This window comes from Heptranchias perlo, chromosome 9, assembly GCF_035084215.1.
Source record: "Heptranchias perlo isolate sHepPer1 chromosome 9, sHepPer1.hap1, whole genome shotgun sequence".
NCBI lineage: Eukaryota > Metazoa > Chordata > Chondrichthyes > Hexanchiformes > Hexanchidae > Heptranchias > Heptranchias perlo.
The window spans coordinates 66,681,177-66,701,808 of NC_090333.1; the positions used below are offsets into that span (position 1 = coordinate 66,681,177).

The 20,632-nt window shown below is 44.9% G+C and overlaps 1 protein-coding gene across 3 annotated transcripts in view; it reads left to right on the forward strand.

Annotated features, from left to right (window-relative positions):
• The first annotated feature begins 261 nt into the window (after positions 1–261).
• Positions 262–20,632, forward strand: part of uap1 (UDP-N-acetylglucosamine pyrophosphorylase 1) — a 61,288-nt gene continuing 40,917 nt past the window's right edge. For all 3 annotated transcript variants that reach the window (XM_067990671.1, XM_067990672.1, XM_067990673.1), the window contains exon 1: positions 262–1,082. In XM_067990671.1, coding sequence (XP_067846772.1) covers positions 797–1,082 — 286 coding nt within the window. In that variant the 5' untranslated portion in view covers positions 262–796. The remainder of the gene's footprint in view (positions 1,083–20,632) is intronic.

Below are 20,632 nucleotides of genomic sequence, written 5' to 3' on the forward strand. Positions count from 1 at the left end.
CCTAAAGACCAGACAGCAGCTGAGAGCGTGCAACCGCAATGCAAATGTAGGTTGAGCATCGGCACTTCCTGGGTGATAGAAGGGGCAGCCGTTTATGTGCCGTTGTTCTGTTGACAGGCGTAGCCTGATTACACTTTTCGTGCAGAACCGCCACGTCTGTCGAACCGGAGGAGGAATGCGGAAGGTGTGTGAGAGGGGAGGGCCCGAGGAGAACAAGCCAAGGGGAGGTGGGGGGCGGGATCAGACATTCCGTATCCATGACTGCTGGCAGCTTTGGTTATGTGACTTTAAATATACTGCACCCGGACACGGAACGGTTCGGATACCATCAGTGCAACAGAATTTGCCTCACGCCGCTTTTTAAAAATATATATATTTATATTCGCTTTTCAAAATCCAGGCCTACTCACGGTATTAACAACGGTCCCTCGGCTGCCGCGGCCGAGACACTTGGAAAGATTATCAATTTTAAATTCCATTCGGCGTTCAGTCGATATATTCAATTTGATTATTTTTTAAAAATAAATAAATATAGATTTGTTTTAATTCGCTGCGTAATATAATAATTTTTAAAATAAATTATAAATATTCTGCTGGGTCCGTGCACGGTTTGAACCGAATCGAGCGCCGTTCCGTTGGTCCGCGCACGGTTTGAACCGAATCGAACGCCGTTCCGTTGGTCCGCGCACGGTTTGAACCGAATCGAACGCCGTTCCGTTGGTCCGCGCACGGTTTGAACCGAATCGAACGCCGGTTGGGTTGTCTGGCGCGGCCCCGGCGGTTGGCGGGGAGAGGGATGGATTGGATCGAGCGGCGGCGGGAACAGTTGGAGCGGGCCGGGCAGGCTCACTTGCTGCGCTTCTGGGACGAGCTCAACGAGGCAGAGCGAGCCGAGCTGAGGGGCGACCTCGACGGCTGCGACTTCTCCGAGGTCGAACACTTCTTCTGCCAGGCCGTGAAGGCGTCGGGGCCGCTCCAGCAGCAGCAGCAGACGATGGATGAGCGCATGGAACCGGTGCCCAAGGAAGTGCAGGGCAGCGTCACCAGAGACCGGGAGCGACTGCCGGAATGGAAGGCAGAGGGTAAGAGCAAGCGTGCAATGCGACCGGTTGAGGCTGTGACTTTAAGTCCGATTTAATTCTTCAGCTGGGGGAGGGGGGGGAAGGGGAGAAACAGCCACTCTTGCATGGCTGTCCAATGATTCTTGCTGCAAAGTATGCCCATAGACCTCAAATAAGCAGCGCATCTGACTGGGCTTTAATGCCTCCACTGCCAAATAGCCTGCCTGCCACTGGGCTGGGACATGAAGGACCGCCACCTGGGCGAGGCGCTGGAGGACTGCTGTGAAACTACATACCGGCAAAAGTGAGTTGCTACTAGAAAGGGAGGCGAAAAAACTTCTTAGATAGTGAAGTCCATAGAGCACGGGGTGGAAATGGGCTGTATCCCAATGATCTATTGTGCCCAGATGCCACAGTAAAGTATGATATTTTTTGCGGTTATGTTTTATTTTTCTTCTAAACCCTGAGATTAATCCAGTATTTTTTTAAACTGCTGCATCCGTTCTCCTGCTGGGTCTTTGAACGATGAAACAGGATCTCTCACAATATTCAGGTTCTTTCAGGTACAAAACAATTTAGCGACCCCCATTTATTAAAGTAATGTGATTCACGGTATCAAATAATGTTACTGCTTATAATTCGCCGACTTCTAATCTGTCTTGTATTGTGTGGAAGTTTTAATTTTTTTTTGACGAGAGCATAATGTATGCTGAAATGCAAAAGAGTTTGGTATTCTTAATGTAGAGAGAATTCTGGATATTTGGGATTAGTTACATGGCAGAAAACAAATCGTTCAGATGATTCAATCATGATACTAAACTTCAAATAGTTTATCGTTCGAAACTAAACCCTGAGGACGGTAATTGATGTCATGGTAAATGTCATTGACCAAGGTGTCCAATGGAGTTCTTGCAATTCCATGCAGCAAGATTGAAAGTTGTATTGAGGATGCACTAAAAGATTTGCGGAATGAGTTAGAATTGGATTGGTAAAATGGCAAATGAAATTCAACATTGATAAATGTAAAGTATTGTACATTGTTCAAAAATTGTGCATTATAAATACAATGATTGAGATTAACAGATGTAGACAATGACCTTCAAGTGATGGTTGCCTCGTCACTTTTAATGCTTGGACAATGTGAAAAAGTAATTTAAAAGCACAACAGTAAAGTGCCAGTTTCCAGAAATTCTAGGATCGTGCAATTAAATGGTCAGACCACACTTGAACTACTGTGTTCAATTATGTCTGCCAGACCACTAAAATATCTATGAACATTGAAGAGAATGCAGAGAAAAGCACCACATTGGAGAGAAAAAAGCAAAATACTGTAGATGCTGGAAATGTAAAACAAAAACAGAACAGCATTTGTGGAGAGAATATAATGTTTTGTGTACAGATTTTTCAACTCTGAAAAGTAAGAATGAACATAAAGATTAAGATATTAATGAGACAAAGGGTGTGTAAATAGCCAAGAAAGTAGGTCTGGGGAAATGGGAGAGATGGAAAACTTAGATCATGTGCAAAATTAAAACAGGTTTGAAAATGAAAATTATAACTAAAGTCTGAAGTTACTGACATCAGTATTCAGACCAGAGGGTTGCAGGAAGCCCAGGAGAAAATGAAACGTTCTTGAAGCTTGTGTTGAGCCACTGTACAAAACCAAGGACAGATATCAGAGTGACTTAAAGTAGCAATCCACAGGGTCACACTTGTGACAAAACAGCAAAGTGGTAACCTAATCTTTGTTGATCTCCCTAATGTGGAGGAGACTGTATGCTGGGCAGCAAATACAGTATCCTAGATTAGAGGAAATGCATGTAAATTGCTTTCTCTTGGAAAGATTATTTGGGGCTCTGAACGGCCTCTGGGACGAGGTGAATGAACAGGTGATGCATCTCATACTTTTGTATGGGAAGGTGCCAGGGGAAGGGCAGCTGGAATTATGGGTGATGGAAAAATGAACCATAGTGTCACAGAGGGAACAATCCATTTGGAAAATGGAAAGGTGAGGAAAAGGAACAATGTGTTTGGCAGGGGCTCATGTTGCAGGTGGCAGAAGAGGATGAAGAGAAGAGCAACAAGGCTGATCCCAAGTGTAAAGATGCATTATGAAGAAAGCTTAGAAAATTCAAGCTGTACAGCTTAGAAATAAAAGTGGCTAGGGGGAGGGAGGGGAGGTCCCTCACTGAGGTATACAAAATGTTTCATTATTATTTCAAATAATGCCAAGAAAGTAGGAGGAGTGGACATAAATTTAAATTAGTGAGAAATAATTTAAAAATTGATCTGAAGATGATGGCACTTGTATCAATAGCTAAATGAAAGGTTGCAGCAGCAATTCTGACAGCTCTGGAGTGTATCAGGAAAGGTCAACAATGCAGATATATTTTGCTATAGTTTTACTGTGCAATTACATGGACACTTTATATTCTTATTACTTTTTTTTGTTTTTTTTACTCTGATGGTTTCCTCAAGCTCAGTGCCAAAGACCACTCCTATAAGCAAGCTCTCACTCCCTACGGACTTGTACACGCAGTATCTGATGATGTAGCACACCCAGGGCTTGGAACAAAATCCCTTGTTACTGTCTTCAGCTTATATTATATATTACAGCCCCTCTTATGATCATCTAGATTTTAGAAAGCAGTAGTACAAACATTATCTGACCATGCTTAAGCTGTAAATACAGAACAGATTTATTAGCAAATAGATGAGCAATAGCAAAGACAAACAACAGATTTACAGAAGTATATAGAAAATAATTAATAGATATTCCTGTGCTAAAAAGTAGGATCACATGACAGTAACTTTGTGGGGTTCATGGCATAAGTCCTATGGACTTTCCAGTATTCCTCCTGATGGCTTCAGTGGAAATCTAGTCAATAGAGCATACATTCTCACAGATAAATATCTGTACCTTTTCAACGTTGTCCAGAAATGTAAGAAATCAAACTGTGTATCTCTCATAATTGCATCAGGTTGTCAAACATTCACAACAGAGCTGTGCTTCCCAACTTAAATAAAAAGAAAAAACTGCAAATGTTGGAAACTTCAAATAAAAACAAAACATGCAGGAAATACACAGCAGTCAGTATCTGTAAAGAGGAAAGACGGAAATTTCAACTGTGTACCCTTCATCAGACATATGCAAATACTATACACCAATTCAAAAACTCACAAGAGCTGCTAGACTAATCCATTTGGCACCTAATTGTAAAAAGTCACTTCACAGAACAAAGCTAGCAGGCAAAGGAGTTAGCAATTAAACATTAGCATGGTAACATCTTCCTGACCTGTGCAACATACACGTCTTGGGAGAATTTTGTGCTATTGGGGAGCCTCAACTGCTAGCAGTTCAATTTGGGCGTGCACTGTCCATAATTTTCTGACCAATGGTAAAATAACCCATTAGTCTATGTTTCTGGGTTATTGCCCAAATATAAGGTGATAATCAGTAAGTGGTAGGTTTTGCTTTCAGAAGCAAGTAATTGATTACTGATGTATGCTACAGACACGAGACTGAAAACATAAGTCAAAAACCACCATCCATCCCGCTCACAAAGCAAAAGCAGCGTTCAGTTGTGCTGCAAACATAGACTATATATTTCTGTACTATACACCGTGTTACTCTGTTGATTCTATCTGCATTTGAAATGACGTTTTTGTTTTTCCTCCTTCAAGTCAGTAACTTATAAGACGTGGGTAACGCGCCCAGTGAAATCGTGGGTTTGGCACGCGATCATAAGTAAATTGAAGCCACTTACCTTGGCTTCCGAGTTTCGCGCTGGAAAGCTGCGCAGCGGGCGGACTGCGCACCCGCACCTTAGGCTGTCAGCTGGAAGAGCCCTATTTAAAGGGGCAGTCCTCCACTGACTGATGCTGCAGAAAATAGGCAAAATTACAGCATGGAGCAGCCCAGGGGCTTGGCTGCTCCCAGGTATAATGATGCCTCACTCCAGGTCTTACTGGATGGGGTGAGGAGGAGGAGAAAGAGGGAGATCTTCCGCCTGGCGGATGGGAGGAAGTGGGCCTGCCTCTGCCACCACGAAGGCCTGGCTCGAGGTGGCGGAAGAGATCACCAGCACCACCAACATATCACGCGCCTGCATACAGTGCAGGAGGCGCTTCAATGACCTAAATATGTCAGCTGAAGTGAGTACACTTACTCATTCCCCTACACTCCATCTGCCACATCACCGCCCCCACGCCACATCTCCTTCTGCACTGCCAACACTACTCTATCACATCACTCCTCACACCCACTCAAAGCTCATCCTCATCTTACCTGCACTTACTCACCTCACCAGTACTCATCCCACCACTACCACTCAACTCAATCCTCATACAATCTCATGGCTCTATCTCATACTCACCCTCTCATGCATCTCTTTCACGGTCATCCTCACCCAACCTACCACTACCTGTGCTGCAGCCACGGGGCATGCATCACATATGTGTAGTAGGAAGTCTAAGGCAAATGTGTCGTGAGCATGAAGGGGATGCACAAGGGTGTTTGAGGGTTTGTCATGGTTTTTACTTATATTTGATTTCTGATCAACTCACATAACATATTATATTGTCACCAGTACTGCCACGTCTTGGCCATTCTTGACTGGCTTGTGCAATAATGCCCTTTCATGAGGTTCTCCATGAACACCCTTGATGCCACCATTGGGTCACCCTACAGTGGGTGTATGTGTAGTTGCACGACTACTTTGTGCAGGTGCCTGTTGCGCAGCACTGTGTTATGTAGCTCCACGTGGCGGAGATGGAAGGCATGCCTGGCGAGGCTGGTGATGTTGGTCGTCCTCCAATGGAGTGATGAATGCAGCAATGGAACCCCCCCCCCTGCCATCCTGACAGTGTGAGGGGTCCACAAAGTAGGTAAATGTGTTGGACAGCAGAGTTTAGGGTATGATTTAATAATTTGGAGTGTGGAGACAACAGTGCGGCAGGCAAAACTTTGTCTGAGGTGACAGAGTGCCCTGCTGCAATGAATGAGGGTTTACCCCGCACCTGTTAAATGGACCTTTGCAGCTACCACTGGCTGCTGGCTGCAACGTGTCTGTTTAAACAGGGAGTGTTTCCCCCAGCATGGGAAGCACGCTCTGGGTAGTCCAAAATCTGAATCCTCCTAAAATCTCCAACTAATGAGGTCTGTAAACGACCTCAAGTACCCAGATAATGACCTAAAGTGGAATCCCGCCGGCTTTGATTGCCGGTGGAGTCCCGCATGCGGGGGCTGCGCGCACACCGATTCGCATCATTGGGGAACCCAGAAGTGGGCGTGTTGGAGCCGGGCTCCGGACCCGCTCCGGGAATCCCCAATTTTAGGAGCCCCCCCCGCCACGAACGCACCCACTCGGCCATCCAAAAATTGACCCCTAAGTTTCTGTGGCAGAAGCAGTGTTTTTTGTTCAGGGCAAATTACTAACTTGTTCTGTCATTGTAAATTGTGAGAATTATAGTGTGCATTGTTGGAGCCAGAAATTAAAATTTTAACAACCAAAGTGAAATGCCATATTGCTCCATTTGTATTTGACAAATACAGAAAGTGCATGTCTATTACAGTAGAGAAATTGGTATTTTCAAATGTAATAGTACCGAGAAACTCGTTATAGTTTATAACAAGACATTTGGCACAATGCAGTCCTGTGAAAAGCTGTTTACTACTCTCGCATTATCAACTTGCATTTATATAGCAAAATATCCCAAAGTACTTTACGGGAGCATAATCAGACAAAATTGACAGCAAGTCAAAGAAGGAGGTATTAGGATAGATGACTAAAAGCTTGGTCAAAGAGGAAGGTTTTAAGGAGCGCCTTAAAGGAGGAGAGAGAGAGATGGAGAGGTTTGGGGACCGAATTCCAGAGATTAAGGCTTAGACCGCTGAAGGCACAGCAGCCAATGGTGGGGTGAAGGAAGTTGGGGATGCACAAGTGGCCAGAGTTGGAGGAATGTAAAGTTCTGGAGACGGTTACAGAGAGGGAGGGGCGAGGCCATGGAGGGATTTGAACACGAGGATGAGAATTTTAAAATCGAGGTATTGGTGTACTGGGAGCCAGTATAGGTCAGTGAGCACAGGGGTGATGGGTGCGAGTTAGGATACAGGCAGCAGATTTTTGGATGAGCTCAAGTTTATGGAGGGTGGAAGACGGGAGGCCAGCCAGGAGAGCATTGGAATAGGAGTCTGTAGGTAACAAAAGCATGGATGAAGGTTTCAGCATAAGTTGGACTGAGGCAGGGGCAGAGACCAGTGATATTAGAGGTGGAAGTAGGCAGTCTTTGTGATGGAGAAGATATGGGGTTGGAAGCTCAGCTCAACTCAGGGTCAAATAGGTTCAACCTGAGACAGTGGTCAGGAAGGGTGATGGAATCAGTGGCTAGGAAACAGAGTTTATTGCGGGGGCTGAAGACAATGGGTTTGGTCTTTCTAATATTTAATTAGAAATTTCGGCTCATAATGTCCACTAGAGGGGAGTCTCTTGGTGTGTGCAAGTATCCTTGCACAGAGCTCTTCTCTCTTGATAGCTTTTTTTAAAATCAAAAATACTGGAGAAGCTGGAATTCTGAAACAAAAACAGAATAATGCTGGAAATAATCAGCAGGTCGCACAGTGTCTATAGAAAGAATGCAGGAGTTATCGTTTTGGGTGTGGACCCTTGACAAAACTGGATGGATATTAAAGACGAACAGCATTTAAAAAGGAACAGAATAAAGAAAAGGGGGAAAACTCCAACATCCATACATGAGAAAAGAAATAAAATGATCTGCGAAGTGCTTAAGTAGAAAACAGGATGGTTCAATGGCATGAGACAATAGGGGGCATAATGAGGGCAAGCAAAGACATTTATGAGACAGAGAATTTGTGAATAGTTGAGGAGGTGGGGGATGAGGCAGGTGGAAACGGAAGCATGAAATAATGGCAAAGCAGAGTAGACTCCAGCAGCTCAGGAGTCTGAAAGAAGAAAACGCAGATTGATAGCAAAGATTTCCTCAATGTTAGAAAAGGTAGAAATTATTGTCTGATTTTTTTTAAACCTTGAGAGAGCAGACAATAGTATCCACTTCCTCATAGCATTAAAAAAGACCACCTGCACACTTCTTCACATTGAACCAGAGTTATATTGAACCAAGCTACATCCATGTTCATAAGTGGAAGTAGCCAGATTAACCTCATTAGAGGACAGTGCATCATATGACTACTGAATGGAATTGCATGCTGCTCTTTACAGCATCTCCTACTTACATGAAGAGAAATCTAAATGACTTCTCAGTCATCTGTTATAATCAGGTTGACCGTAAATGTAACACAATTGTATTCTCCCTGTACCAGCTCCCGCAACTGTCTGCCCATTTTCTTGAGGTCCTGCCCAAAATTCTTGAGGTCCTGATCTGACTCTGGAATGCACCAAAAACACGAGATTCCTCCAAGAGGCCATGTCAAATCACTTGGCCGTGGCACTGTGAATGAATGGAATGAGAACCTGATGGGATTAAGATGTAATATTGACTGATGTGATCATGTCAAGGCTTTGACTTGGACGTACAGTGAAAATGGGCAGACAGTTGCGGGAGCTGGTACAGGGAGAATACAATTGTGTTACATTTATGGTCAACCTGATTATAACAGATGACTGAGAAGTCATTTAGATTTCTCTTCATGTAAATAGGAGATGCTGCAAAGAGCAGCATGCAATTCCATTCAGTAGTCATATGATGCACTGTCCTCTAATGAGGTTAATCTGGCTACTTCCACTTATGAACATGAATGTAGCTTGCTGGTTTATGTCTCCACTGAGGCACTGATGACCCCTTTTTATAAATTAACAACCTGAGTATAATTTATAAATCATGTACGTATTTAAAGACTGGTTTACAAAAAAGAAATAAACATTCTTAACCTGCAGCCTGCAGTGCTGATGAGTTAGAGTCCATAGTACTTAGTTGCTAATTTTGCATAAACTGCCGACCCTTGATGTACATCCTTCAGGGAGGAGAAATCAATCTAAATCTTAACAGTAATACTAACTAAGCCCTTCAAGACGTTTGAGTTCCATTCAATAATATAGGAAATGTTTGAACATTTTAATATTCAGAGAAACTGCATTTAACTTCAGAATCTGCAGCAAGTACTATTAACTAGTATAAACTCCAATAACTAGATCAGTCAAGCTGGATTTGCTATGTTTTGGGATTTTAATACATTTGTTATAAGAACTTGTTCCAAATAGTGTTTATGTAGTAACTATTATGTTAAAATTTGCCACATTTCAGAAAACTATGATCACTGTTGTTTCAATAACACTGTTAAACATGATGCTCTTGAAGAATATATAGGAAAGTATTTTTTTTAAGTGAAATTTTGCTTACAGAAAATAACATCAGATCTTAGTGGTAGAATCAAAATAATAGTGATTTTCAGTTGCTGTTCTGTGATTTAATTTCAAGTGTGGTGTCTCATTTATGGGTTTTATGCTAGATTTCTCCTTTGGTTCAATGTAACAGATCACACACCCCCACCCCCACATAAGCAGATCATGCATCCCTCATGAAACCAAATGTGCCTTTTCTTCCCCAATATCTCGGTAAATGCAAAGACACCCAAAGTTACTAGATCTATCATATACTGCCACATGATTCCTAAAACTATGAAACATCAAACAAATCTAGACAAAGAGCAGTACTCGGTATATAGTTACAGTAATTACAAATTTTTACCTTTTTATAATTATAAATTTAAAACAACAGACTCCTCTCCTGCGCGTCGGACTGACTCTTGAAACACATTTGCTCACCTCTTGCATGGTTATTCGCTACAACACAATTCTTCTGAGTAGGTTTGTACACTTGACAGCTTTAGATTGGCTGGTGAGCTGAGCACAGGCAGTCCATAAGCACATGGTCGGAAGATCCTGGCTGTGCATTAAGGAACGACAAAGAATCAATTGTTCTGCTCCATCACAAACCTGACTCGAGTCTTCAACACTGATATTGCTGTCAATTTCTCGCAATCACAAGTTGATTGACACTTTTCCAGCCAACTATCCAGGGTACTACTGGACAAAATAGCACTAAATGGCTCTACAATCAACAGACATTGGCACATTAAACTACCCTTTGTCCCACGGGAACAAGATACGACATATATTAATGTCTTTGGCATGCTAGACCGTAATGTATATTCGTCACTTCATCTTTCGATTAGGTACTTTACAACATTTCGAACTCTACGTTGATTTCAATAACTTCAGATCATTACCACTGCTGCCATTTTTTTCGGACAGCAGGTGCTGATGATAGTTCTACTGTTGTTATTTACAACTCCTCTAGACCCATCTTTTGTTTCTTTACTTGTCTCATTACCACCTCCTTTTGCCTTGCATCATCATCCCTGTTATCATTTAATGAGACCTTCCCTTTTGTTCTTTCCTTCATCCTCCCCCTCCCCCCTTTCCCATGTTCTGTACTTGCTTATAAACTGTTAAATCTCTAACTTCTTCCAGTTCTGAAGAAAGGTCATCGACCTGAAACGTTAACTCTCCACAGATGCTGCCTGACCTGCTGAGTATTTCCAGCATTTTCTACTTTTATTTCAGATTTCCAACAACCACAGTATTTTGCTTTTGTCCTAATGCATCTTCTCTTCAGTTTACAGAAATAGCCAGTAGTAACTAATTTTAGTTCTGTGACTAAAGAATCCAATAAATAATCTGAATATTAAGACAAATCAGAATGCTGTCTTAAAGGTGAGAGACTAGGAGCAAAGGGATGAAGATGTCCATGTACACACATCATCAAAAGCTAGTGCACAGGTACGAACATACGAAATTGACGGGCAGGAAAAGATTAGCTGGTCCATCAAGCCAGACCCACACCACGATGGCTAAACACTTCATCCCTCCTCAACTCCCTCCACAACCCCCCCCCCCCCTCACTCATTCCAGGAGCCATGTAATCTCTTAGAGAGGCAAGAAAAACCCTGGGCCGATAAGAGAAAAAATACTCTGTAAAATTCCTCTCCGATGCCCTCAGGCGATCGAAACCAGTCCAGGAGATCATATGGACCAGATGTTATCTATAAAGACACTTCCCTTCTATATGATACAATTTCTGCTCCAGTCAGGAATCTGTCCAGCTCCCTCTTGAAGGCAAACAGAGAATCAGCACCCATCACACCAGCTGGCGATGTATTCCAGAGGCTCACTACTCTCTGGGAAAAGAAGAACCGCCTAACATTCAGTCTATTCCTACTCTTCCATGGTTTAAACTCGTGTCCCCTGGTCCTCTCCAATCTTAAACTGGAATAATCTATCAATAGGGATGCTATCCAGCCCTTTAATTATTTTATAGACCTCCATCAGGTCACCTCTAAGTCTATGCTGCTCTAAAGTAAATAGACCAAGGTCCCTGAGTCTACATGAGTAGCTGAGGTTCTTTAAGCTAGGAATCATTCTTGTAGCTCTCCTCTTGACCTTTTTCAAGGTCACTATATCACCCACCATGTGGAGGAACCAAAACTGGGCGCAGTACTCTAGATGCGATCTGGGAATAATCTTAATATTAGAGCTAAGCCATTAAGGAGTAAAATCGGGAAGCATTTTTGCACACAAAGTGTAGTGGAAAGCTGGAACTCATTACCCACAAGGCTGTGGATGCTGGGCTAATTGAAATTTTTGAGACAGAAATCGATAGATTTTTGTTGAGTAAAGGTATCGTGGGATATGGAACAAAGGCTGATAAATGGAGTTGATGTACAGATCAGCCATGATCTAATTGAATGGCAGAACAGGCTTGAGGGCCTGATTGGCCTACTCCTGTTCCTATGTTCTTAATCCATGATAGACAAAAATGCTTTTATTTTTGTCACATGATTGAATTTCAAGATGAACCAGTTATGCATCTATCTACATTAAAGTCTTGAGAACATTCATCACACTTTGTAATAATACCAACAATCTTAAGAAAAAGTACATAAAAATGGGAAAAAAACGGGCAGCTTCCTGTCAGTTTCTTGCTGGGCGGGTTATTTTAAAATGACCCCTTTATTCCTATCTTGAAAGACACCAAGTAGCTGACAATCTAAAAAAGCTCACAACTACAATTACCCTTTAATAGGCTGTAGAACCAGTTCTGCACAGGAAGTACCTGAACAGTTGCCTTAAACGGACAGGCCACGTTAGCAGCTAAATATTACAACTGTGCTGTAGACCCCAGATTACCCATGAGCAACACCATGAAAGATTAGCTAATGTTATATAATATGTGTCCTGACTTATAGAGCAGGGTTAGTTTCAAATGTGAGAACTATGCTTTTTCTACAAAGATAATTTGGTGTATAAAGGTTGAAGTGTTTATTTCTTTCCAACACTAGTCAAACAAACACAATATAAGGAATCTTACAACACCAGGTTATAGTCCAACAGTTTTATTTGAAAATCACAAGCTTTCGGAGCTTTCCTCCTTAGTCAGGTGACCAGCATCTCCACATCATCAACACAATATGAATTGTCCTTTTTTCCACACTATCTGTGGTCATCTTCACTAGGCTTTTCTAAATCAATTACTGATCATTAATTTTAGTTCTATAGGCAGAGGATTCCAGTTTGTCATGTGTTTATTACATATTAAAGTTTAAAGTTAACAAAATTCTTTTGTAAAGAAAGTTGGAGACTGGCTGGTGCAGTGAAATGAGTCTTTCATTCATCAAGAAAGTTCTTGATCAAAATCCAAGCCAGTCATAATGATGAAATTCTCCTCTGCCTGTCGGGTAAAATATTTTTTGAGGAAATGTTAATTCCCAGAGGATATGAGCTTACAGAGGAAAATTGTCAATCCAGTTCATCTTTAGTGTAAGAATGCATTCATGGTTTGCTATTGCATGCACATAAATCTGAGCATTTCTTAAAAGTTTTTTTAGGACTTTTGAAAACTTCCAATAGTTATGCCTTCGTGTATTAAAATGAGATAGTGTCATTATATGGGTTTGTGTGGACTATACGCTTTGCTTCAGGCTGAAATCCTAGAATAAGGCTTTGCTTCGAACATTTGAGTATCGGCTGGTGTAAACTTTTATGCTTTACATGAGTCCCGCTGTGGGAGAATGCTAAAGTCCTAATTGCCAGAAGCACATTAGGTTTAAGCAGTGGATGGAGGTCATTATTAAAACTTTGGGGGATATATCTACAGGGAGAAAGGAACTCTTGAGTCATTTAGCAAGTGTGTCAGGAGTTTCAACTGACTCGTGATTAATTTTATGGATATATCTGCCAGTAGGGAAACAGTGAAGTATTTATTTTAGAGCAGGCAAACATCCCTCTGAACCATCCCTCTGAACTCAGCAAGCTGGCAAGTTGTGTATAAGAAAAAAATAGATAAAATTCCACTTTATTGCAAAAGCATGCAAGATATACAATGAAGTAGCAACTAAGAATCAATTAATGCAGTTCGAGTGGTGTACAATGTAACTAAATGCCCATCCAGAGGTGAGAATGTGATGAATCTAACTGAAAATGCTGTAATATATGCAATTAATTATTCCACTCGCTCTCCAGCCTGCAGCTGACCAAACTTTAAATATTGTATCATGATAGGTCTGGCACAAGATTCTGACGTAGCTGGCTATTAACTTGTTATGCAATCGGGGTATGGTAGCATAGTGGTTATGTTACTGGACTAGTAATCCAGAGGCCTGGACTAAAATCCGGAGTCCAAATCCCGCCACGGCAGCTGGCGAATTTAAATTCAATTAATTAAATTCAATTAATTAAAATTAAAATCTGGAATTAAAATACTAGTATCAGTAATGGTGGCCATGAAACTACCGGATTGTCGTAAAAACCCATCTGGTTCACTAATGTCCTTTAGGGAAGGAAACCTGCCGTCCTTACCAGGTCTGGCATATATATGACTCCAGACCCACAGCAATGTGGTTGATTCTTAATTGCCCTCTGAAATGGCCCAGCGAGCCACTCAGTTGTAAAATCTCGCTACAAAAAGTCATAACAAGAATAAAACCGGACGGACCACCCGGCATTGGACCACTGGGCACCGGACACGACAACGGCAAACCAAGCCCAGTCGACCCTGCAAAGTTCTCCTCACTAACATCTGGGGACTTGTGCCAAAATTGGGAGAGCTGTCCCACAGACTAGTCAAGCAACAGCCTGAAATAGCCATACTCAGAATCATACCTATCAGCCAACGTTCCAGACTCTTCCATCACCATCCCTGGGTATTTTCTGTCCCACCGGCAGGACAGACCCACCAGAGGTGGCGGTACAGTGATATACAGTCAGGAGGGAGTGGCCCTGGGAGTCCTTAACATTGACTCTGGACCCCATGAAATCTCATGGCATCAGGTCAAACATGGGCAGGGAAACCTCCTGCTGATTACCACCTACCGCCCTCCCTCAGTTGATGAATCAGTCCTCCTCCATGTTGAGTACCACTTGGAGGAAGCACTGAGGGTAGCAAGGGCACAAAATGTACTCTGGGTGGGGGACTTCGATGTCCATCACCAAGAGTGGCTCGGTAGCACCACTACTGACCGAGCTGGCCGAGTCCTGAAGCACATAGCTGCCAGACTGGGCCTGTGGCAGGTGGTGAGCGAACCAACACGAGGGAAAAACTTACTTGACCTTGTCCTCACGAATCTACCTGTCGCAAATGCATCTGTCCATGACAGTATTGGTAGGAGTGACCACTGCACAGTCCTCGTGGAGACAAAGTCCTGTCATCGCACTGAGGACACCATCCAACGTGTTGTGTGGCACTACCACCGTGCTAAATAGGATAGATTCAGAACAGATCTAGCAGCTCAAAACTGGGCATCCATGAGGGCCGTCCATTGTGGGCCATCAACAGCAGCAGAATTGTATTCCAGCACAATCTGTAACCTCATGGCCCGGCATATTCCTCACTCTACTATTACCAACAAGCCAGGGGATCAACCCTGGTTCAATGAGGAGTGTAGAAGAGCATGCCAGGAGCAGCACGAGGCGTACCTAAAAATGAGGTGCCAACCTGGTGAAGCTACAACTCAGGACTACATGCATGCTAAACAGCGGAAGCAACATGCTATAGACAGAGCTAAGCGATTCCACAACCAACGGATCAGATCAAAGCTCTGCAGTCCTGCCACATCCAGTTGTGAATGGTGGTGGACAATTAAACAACTAACGGGAGGAGGAGGCTCTGCAAACATCCCCATCCTCAATGATGGCGGAGTCCAGCACGTGAGTGCAAAAGACAAGGCTGAAGCGTTTGCAACCATCTTCAGCCAGAAGTGTCGAGTGGATGATCCATCTCGGCCTCCTCCCGATATCCCCACCATCACAGAAGCCAGTCTTCAGCCAATGCGATTCACTCCACGTGATATCAAGAAACGGCTGAGTGCACTGGATACAGCAAAGGCTATGGGCCCCGACAACATCCCAGCTGTAGTGCTGAAGACTTGTGCTCCAGAACTAGCTGCGCCTCTAGCCAAGCTGTTCCAGTACAGCTACAACACTGGCATCTACCCGACAATGTGGAAAATTGCCCAAGTATGTCCTGTCCACAAAAAGCAGGACAAATCCAATCCGGCCAATTATCGCCCCATCAGTGTACTCTCAATGATCAGCAAAGTGATGGAAGGTGTCGTCGACAGTGCTATCAAGCGGCACTTACTCACCAATAACCTGCTCACCGATGCTCAGTTTGGGTTCCGCCAGGACCACTCGGCTCCAGACCTCATTACAGCCTTGGTCCAAACATGAACGAAAGAGCTGAATTCCAGAGGTGAGGTGAGAGTGACTGCCCTTGACATCAAGGCAGCATTTGACCAAGTGTGGCACCAAGGAGCCCTCGTAAAATTGAAGTCAATGGGAATCAGGGGGGAAACTCTCCAGTGGCTGGAGACATACCTAGAGCAAAGGAAGATGGTAGTGGGTTTTGGAGGCCAATCATCTCAGCCCCAGGCATTGCTGCAGGAGTTCTTCAGGGCAGTGTCCTGGGCCTAACCATCTTCAGCTGCTTCATCAATGACCTTCCCTCCATCATAAGGTCAGAAATGGGGATGTTCGCTGATGATTGCACAGTGTTCAGTTCCATTCACAACCCCTCAAATAATGAAGCTGTCCGAGCCCGCATGCAGCAAGACCTGGACAACATCCAGGCTTGGGCTGATAAAGTGGCAAGTAACATTCGTGCCAGGCAATGACCATCTCCAACAAGAGAGTGTCTAACCACCTCCCCTTGACATTCAATGGCATTTCCATCGCCGAATCCCCCACCATCAACATCCTGGGGATCACCATTGACCAGAAACTTAACTGGACCAGCCATATAAATACTGTGGCTACGAGAGCAGGTCAGAGGCTGGGTATTCTGCGGCGAGTGACTCACCTCCTGACTCCCCAAAGCCTTTCCACCATCTACAAGGCACAAGTCCGGAGTGTGATGGAATACTCTCCACTTGCTTGGATGAGTGCAGCTTCTACAACACTCAAGAAGCTCGACACCATCCAAGACAAAGCAGCCTGCTTGATTGGCACCCCATCCTCCACCCTAAACATTCACTCCCTTCACCACCGGTGCACAGTGGCTGCAGTGTGTACCATCCACAGGATGCACTGCAGCAACTCGCCAAGGCTTCTTCGACAGCACCTCCCAAACCCGCGACCTCTACCACCTAGAAGGACAAGAGCAGGAGGCGCATGGGAACAACACCACCTGCACGTTTCCCTCCAAGTCACACACCATCCCGACTTGGCAATCTATCGCCGTTCCTTCATCGTCGCTGGGTCAAAATCCTGGAACTCCCTTCCGAACAGCACTGTGGGAGAACCGTCACCACACTGACTGCAGCGGTTCACGAAGGCGGCTCACCACCACCTTCTCAAGGGCAATTAGGGATGGGCAATAAATGCTGGCCATGCCAGCGACGCCCACATCCCAGGAACGAATTTTTTTTTTAAAAATTATGATATTAAAGATACAGGCACCAAATCAGAATTGGACAAAAATATTGTAGTTACATAACACTGTGTGTGCAGCGTCAAAATACCAACATAACTAAAACAGTGGTCAACATCACGGGCCTGATTTTAGCAGGCCTGTGGGTTTCCGGCGGGTTGGGTTTCGGGATCGTGGTCAACACGCTCGGTGAAATTAGTGGGTTGCCCGCGCGATCGTAGCAGGCAAACCACTAATTGGAGCCACTTACCTGCTCTTCCGGGCTCCGCGCTGCTGGTCTGCGCGCCGGGCGGGCTGCGCATGCGCAGTACGATCTGTCAGCTGGAGGCTCTCTCGTTAAAGGGGCAGTCCTCCACTGACAGATGCTGCAACCAATAGAACACATTACAGCATGGAGCAGCCCAGGGGGAAGGCTGCTCCCAGTTTAATGATGCCTCACCCCAGGCATCACCAGATGGCGTGAGGAGGAGGGAGAGGACCGAGATCTTCCACCCAGCGGGCGGAAGGAAGCGGCCTGCCTCTGCCACCAAGAAGGCCTGGCTCGAGGTGGCAGAGGAGGTCACCTGCACCACCAACATATCGCCCACCTGCACACAGTGCAGGAGGCGCTCCAATGACCGCAGTAGGTCAGCCACAGTGAGAACACGTAGTCTTTCCCCTACACTCCGTCTGCCACAACACTGTCCCCACCCTACATCTCCTTCGGCACCGCCAACACCACTCTGTCACATCACCCCTCATACCCACTCAAACCCCATCCTCATCTTACCTGCACCTACTCACCTCGCCAGTACTCATCCCGCCACTACCACTCAACCCAATCCTCATATAATCCCATGGCTCTATCCCATACGCACCCTCTCGTGCATCTCCCTCACGGCCAGCCTCACTCAACCTGCCACCACCTGTGCTGCAGCCACAGGGCATGCATCACATATGTGCAGTAGGCAACGTAAGGCAAACGTGTCGTGAGCATGAAGGGGATGCACAAGGGTGTTTGAGGGTTTGTCATGGGTGTTACCTGTATTGAATTTCAGAACAACTCACATCACACATTACATTGGCACCACCACTGCCATGTCTCCGCGAATCCTGTCTGTTTTGCGCAATAATGCCCGCTCCTGGGTATCACTATGAGGACCCACCACTGATGCCACCCATTGTGTCACTGCAGAGTAGGTGCAGGTGTATTTGCAGGGCTCCTCCGCGCAGATGACTGAGAGACATCGGCGGTGTACCCGGCAGCACCCTGGAAGGATGCGGAGGAGAAGTTGTGGAGGGCAGTGGTGACTTTGGCAGCGACAGGTAAGCAGATGGTGCTGGGGCCAGCCAGGAGCAGCTCGGCATGAAAGAGGCTGCAGATGTCCACGACTACATGTCGAGTGAATCTGCACCTCCGTGTGCACTGCTGCTCGGAGAGGTCCAGGGAGCTGCGCCCCGGTCTGTGGACCCTGTGGCGAGGGTAGTGCCCTCTGCGACGCGTCTCTCTCTGCGGTAGCCCTCCCTCCTGCTGTACAGGTGGATGTGTCACAGCACTCTGTTGTGGAGCTCCACGTGTCAGAGGTGGATGGCGAGGCTGGTGATGCTGTTCGCCCTCCGAGGGGGTCATGACTGCAGCTACGACGGCCCCCATCCGCAATATGTACGTCCGCAAGGTAGGCACATGTCTCCAGACCCCGGGGTGAGTGTGCAGGTTGGTGACTTTGACCATCAGGAGGGGGGTGGTGGAGGCCACACTTTGTCCCAAGTGACAGAGCGGCCTCCTGCAATGGGTGAGGGTCTCCTCCCCCCCCCCCCCCCCCCCCCCCACCTGTCAAATGGACCTTTGCAGCTGCTACAGGCTGACGGCTGCAACACTTCCAGTTCAACTAGGACTGTTTCCCCCAGTGTGTGAAACAGTCACATGTTTCTCCAAAATCACACACAGTCCCTTAATCAGGTCAGTTAATGACCTGAACAAGCGAAATAAATACTGTCAAGTGGCATCCCGCTGGCTTTAATTGCCTGCGGGATTCCCACCAGCGGGGGCTCCGCACGCACCCCCGCACGTCATCGGGGAACCCGGAAGTGGGCGGGATCGTGGCGCGATCCGGTCACGTGCCGGGATATCGGGATTTTTGGGGCCCCCCGCTGGAAACGCACAGGAAACCCGACGGTAAAATCGAGCCCCACATTACTGTTCGTGGGACCTTGCTGTGCACAAACTATCTACCTCTTTTCCTACATTACAACAGTGACTACGCTTCAGATGTACTTCATTGGCTGCAAAGTGCTTTGGGACGTCCTGAGGCCGGGAAAGGCGCTATATAAATGAAAGTCTTTTTTTATTTCTTCTAACCAATAGATGCTGCTATTGTGCACTATTATTTGTGGCTACTTACTGGCATTTGCAGAGGCATGTGAAAAAGATGGTGAACCTGGTTAGGGAATGGTGCATTGTACAGGGAGAACCTTGAGGAAAAGAAAGAGAAAGAAATGAGTGGGATGTGGTTGCTGTTTCCAGTTGCATACTTATTTTGCGGTCTTTTCAAATACAAAGCAATGAAAGATTGCTAACAGTCCTAGAGTTGTAAATTGATTATTGGGCTTTAACTCTTTTATAAAAGTGATGTGAAGTACTAGCATGTGAATGAAGGATTGTTTTAAAACTGTCATTACAACTACTGATCCGGTTGTTTTTCAGACTGGAGGGAAGTGGTGTCCCCCAGGGGTAGGTATTAGGACCACTGCTCTTTTTGATATTCACTAATGACCTGGACTTGGGTATACATGGCGTAATTTAAAAGTTTGCAGATGACATGAAACTCGGTAATGTAGTAAACAACGAGGAGGATGGTAACAGACTTCAGGAGGACATAGACAGACTGGTGAAATGAGCAGACACGTGGCAGATGAAATTTAATAGAGAAGTGTGAAGTGATGTATTTTGGAAGAAAGAATGAAGAGAGGCAATATAAGCAAAATGGTACAATTTTAAAGGGGGTGCAGGTACAGAGACTTGGGAGTTCATGTACACAAATCTTTGAAGGTAGCAGGACAAGTTGGTAAGGCTGTTTTTTTTTAAAAATGCATATGGGATTCTTGGCTTTATAAATAGCAACATAGAGTACAAAAACGAGCAAGTTATGCTAAACCTTTATAAATCACTGGTTAGGCCTCAGCTGGAGTATTGTATTCAATTCTGGGCACCACACTTTAGGAAGGATGTCAAGCCCTTGGGGGGGATGCAAAGCAGAATTACTAGAATGGTACCAGGGATGAGGGACTTCGGTTATGTGGAGAGATTAGAGAAGCTGGAATTGTTCTTTTTAGATCAGAGAAGGTTAAGGGGAGATTTAATAGGGGTGTTTAAAGTTTTGAGGAGTTTTGATAGGGAGAAACTGTTTCCACTGGCAGGAGGCTCGGTAACCAGAGGACACAGGTTTCAGGTAATTGGCAAAAGAACCAGAGGGGAGATGAGACATTTATTTACGCAGTTAGTTGTTACCATGTGGAATGCAATGCCTAAAAGGGTGGTGGAAGCAGATTCAATAGTATCTTTCAAAAGGGAATTGGAGAAATACTTGAAACGAAATAATTTACAGAGCTAAGGGGAAAGAGCAGGAGAGTGG